Here is a 3,045-nt window from a genome sequence, read left to right on the forward strand (position 1 = left end):
GATCTCCTCTTTTCCTGCTTTACATCTTTTACTCTGGAGAACTAGAATGTTTTATTTTTTTTATCAAAGATTTTCATCATCTGTTCTTCAAAAAACAAACACTGACTTCCTCATCTTCTCTCTTAAGTAAATAAGACTCGATACGAAGTAAAGAAAAACATGTTACTGTGATTGATTTGATGTCATCTGTTGAAATGAGACTTTGAAACTTATTTTCTGAGCCAATATTCCAACTCAGTAAAAAAAAGAAACATGGGGGAAAGTTGGAAACGTTTATATGAGACGTAAAATGTAAGCATAGCGTGGATACCGACTGATAATCAGAGCCGTACTTTTTTAGTAAAAGGTCCCGCGATGTCTCAATCTTAGCGTTTTTCTTGGTGTCCAGGACAATGACAGAACTTTAAATTTACGCGTATTAAAAGTTGCAACACAAACTAATTATATTCACTCGTCACACTTGAGCACAATCAGTGTTTGATTTGGCTCTAAAGTCTTTTCCTGCTCACAACGCGCAGAGACTGTGCTCAACATGTTCTCTGAACGCTTCTCCTCCGTGTTGGAAACTTTCCTCTCAGCTCCGCTCACCTCACTGGCACCCGTGATAGATAGAAAGAAGGAAAAAAAACCTCACCACTGACTGTTTGTTTAGTGCTTCAAGTGGCACGCGTCCGGCGCGCGCAGAGCACCGGCACCGGGGCAGGAGCCCAAGGTGAATCCACGCGACCGGAGGGCGTGGCCAGTCCCCCATCCAGCCGTGTTGAAAAGCAGTGGCGTCTTCCCTCGAGGACTCAGTAGAGCCTTGAGGAGCGCGCGAGGCAGCAGCCCAGAGGACTGCCCCCACTGAAACAAGTGCGTCAAGCGACCGCAACACGTGAACGGCACGAGCAGGACGCAACGCCTCAAGACTTGGTGATTCTTTATAACTTCATGTATTTCCTGGGGATGGACCTCACAGCCAAGATGGAAATTAACGTCAGCCAACAGCAGCTTCTTCCGCCAGCGTGTTTCTTCTCAGCGGCGCAGAGCATCCAGCTGAGCCCGAGCGGCAGCAGCCAGAGCAGCGGGAAGTCTGCGTCCAAGCAGCCCAAGAGGCAGCGCTCCTCCTCCCCGGAGCTGCTGCGCTGCAAGCGGAGGCTCAACTTCGCGGGGTTCGGCTACAGTCTTCCGCAGCAGCAGCCACATGCAGTGGCCCGGAGGAACGAGAGGGAGCGCAACCGGGTCAAACTGGTCAACAACGGCTTCGCCACCCTGCGCGAGCACGTCCCCAACGGCGCCGCCAACAAGAAGATGAGCAAAGTGGAGACGCTGCGCTCCGCCGTGGAGTACATCCGCGCCCTGCAGCAGCTGCTGGACGAACACGACGCGGTGAGCGCGGCGTTCCAGTCCGGAGTCCTGTCGCCCACCATGTCGCAGGGATACTCCGCTGACATGAACTCCATGGCGGGGTCACCGGTGTCCTCATACTCGTCAGATGAGGGCTCCTACGACCCCCTCAGTCCAGAGGAGCAGGAGCTGCTGGACTTCACCAACTGGTTCTGAGCATCTATATGAGGTAAGACCAGACTTCATGATACACAAGTTAAACTCCTGCAGATAAAACATTCATGATTACTCTTCAAACAGTGGCTTAACCTCTCTTCTCTTCTTCTTCTTCCACAGAGATATGGATCAACTCATTTAACTGTTGCAGTGCGCACGGGATGGTCCCGGAGGAGGCTGGGAGACGCACTGTGAGCGCGTGTTGGCCCCGCGTCCTGAACGCCCGGTCCTCCCAGACTGACAGAAAGACAGACACGGCCTTAAAGTCCTGAAAAACTCGGGTGAAATCAGGCCAGAGATCAGCGCCAAAGGATTAAAGGAAGACGGGTCTCCTGACAGCGTGGGAATCCAAGCTTCTGTGCATTTGCCCATGTTTAAAAACAAACAAACCCTAAAGTGAATTCACGCTCTTCAGCAGCACATTATAAACATTATTTAATACGTCGCTCTTCTACTATGCTAAACCCAATCACAGAACAGCAACCCTTTGGTAAACCTCTGAGAAAATGCTTCCAAGTCGCGGATTTATTCTATGAAATTCTATATCAAACGCTTTTTAAAAAAATATATTAAGATATTTTTGTATGTAAAGAGATTTATAGATGTTTTGTACACATCCTTTTGTATATATTTTGTCTATATATTGCGAAGTTTCTTCTATACCTCCTGCCTATGTAGACGTGTAGTCTATTATTCTCTGGCTCTTCTGTTCATGAGGTTTCCAGAAGGAGTTTGACACTCCGACCTTTTTATTCTATAGCACCGACGTGTCTTATTTAATAGCAGAACCATGTTATTGCATTAATATGTCATGAAGTTCACAATGATCAAAACTTATGCAGCTACTGTCCAAACAGAGCGCAATGGCCACGCATTGTCTCTCTACACTGCCAGCTCGATGTTGTCTTCACATAAAGTCTTATAACCATATTTTCTACACTCTAGTCCAAGAATAAAATCATTTGCTACTGAAATATTCTCTTCATGTCTTCTTTGGGGGGTTCAAAGGAGGAGAGGTGGGGGCTTTTGGTTTCAACATGTGGTTTGAAGCTGAAAGAGAATAATGGCGATGACAAGATGATGCAAAAACCCACTTTTACGCACATTTTACGCACGAAACATTTCCTTTCTCGCCTCTTGATATTCAGAAAAAAGTGGTTCCTTTAAGTCTTCAGCAACAGATTCCTTAGCTAAGTTTTCATTGACCCTCTCTGTCCATTCACTTTTCTAATATTGGACAGTTTTTACACCAGAATTAATCCATATTGCGCAACAGCAAAAAGTAAAGCTGGTGTAACAAGTGCGTAAAATCTGAGCCGTTTCTGGTCATTCAAAGTTACAGTACACACATTTTACTGTCGTGGTATATCGGCAGCTGTTACGTACACACACTGACGAAGTGCCGTTAGTTTTTTTTAATTAGAAAATGATTTTAATATGTAAATAAGTAAGTAAACAAACACCTGTAAATATAAACTTTAACGCATTAAATGTGTATGCGAG

The 3,045-nt window shown here is 45.9% G+C and overlaps 1 protein-coding gene across 1 annotated transcript; it reads left to right on the forward strand.

The window, feature by feature from the left end:
- The first annotated feature begins 945 nt into the window (after positions 1-945).
- Positions 946-2,474, forward strand: ascl1a (achaete-scute family bHLH transcription factor 1a). The gene is made up of 2 exons (XM_069671479.1): positions 946-1,555; positions 1,663-2,474. The coding sequence occupies exon 1, from the start codon at positions 946-948 to the stop codon at positions 1,540-1,542; it is 597 nt and encodes a 198-aa protein (XP_069527580.1). The 3' UTR covers positions 1,543-1,555; positions 1,663-2,474.
- Positions 2,475-3,045: the final 571 nt, after the last annotated feature.

Source organism: Semicossyphus pulcher, unplaced genomic scaffold (assembly GCF_022749685.1).
Source record: "Semicossyphus pulcher isolate SPU_LCO1_2020_fin unplaced genomic scaffold, fSemPul1.0.p SCAF_20, whole genome shotgun sequence".
Taxonomy (NCBI): domain Eukaryota; kingdom Metazoa; phylum Chordata; class Actinopteri; order Labriformes; family Labridae; genus Semicossyphus; species Semicossyphus pulcher.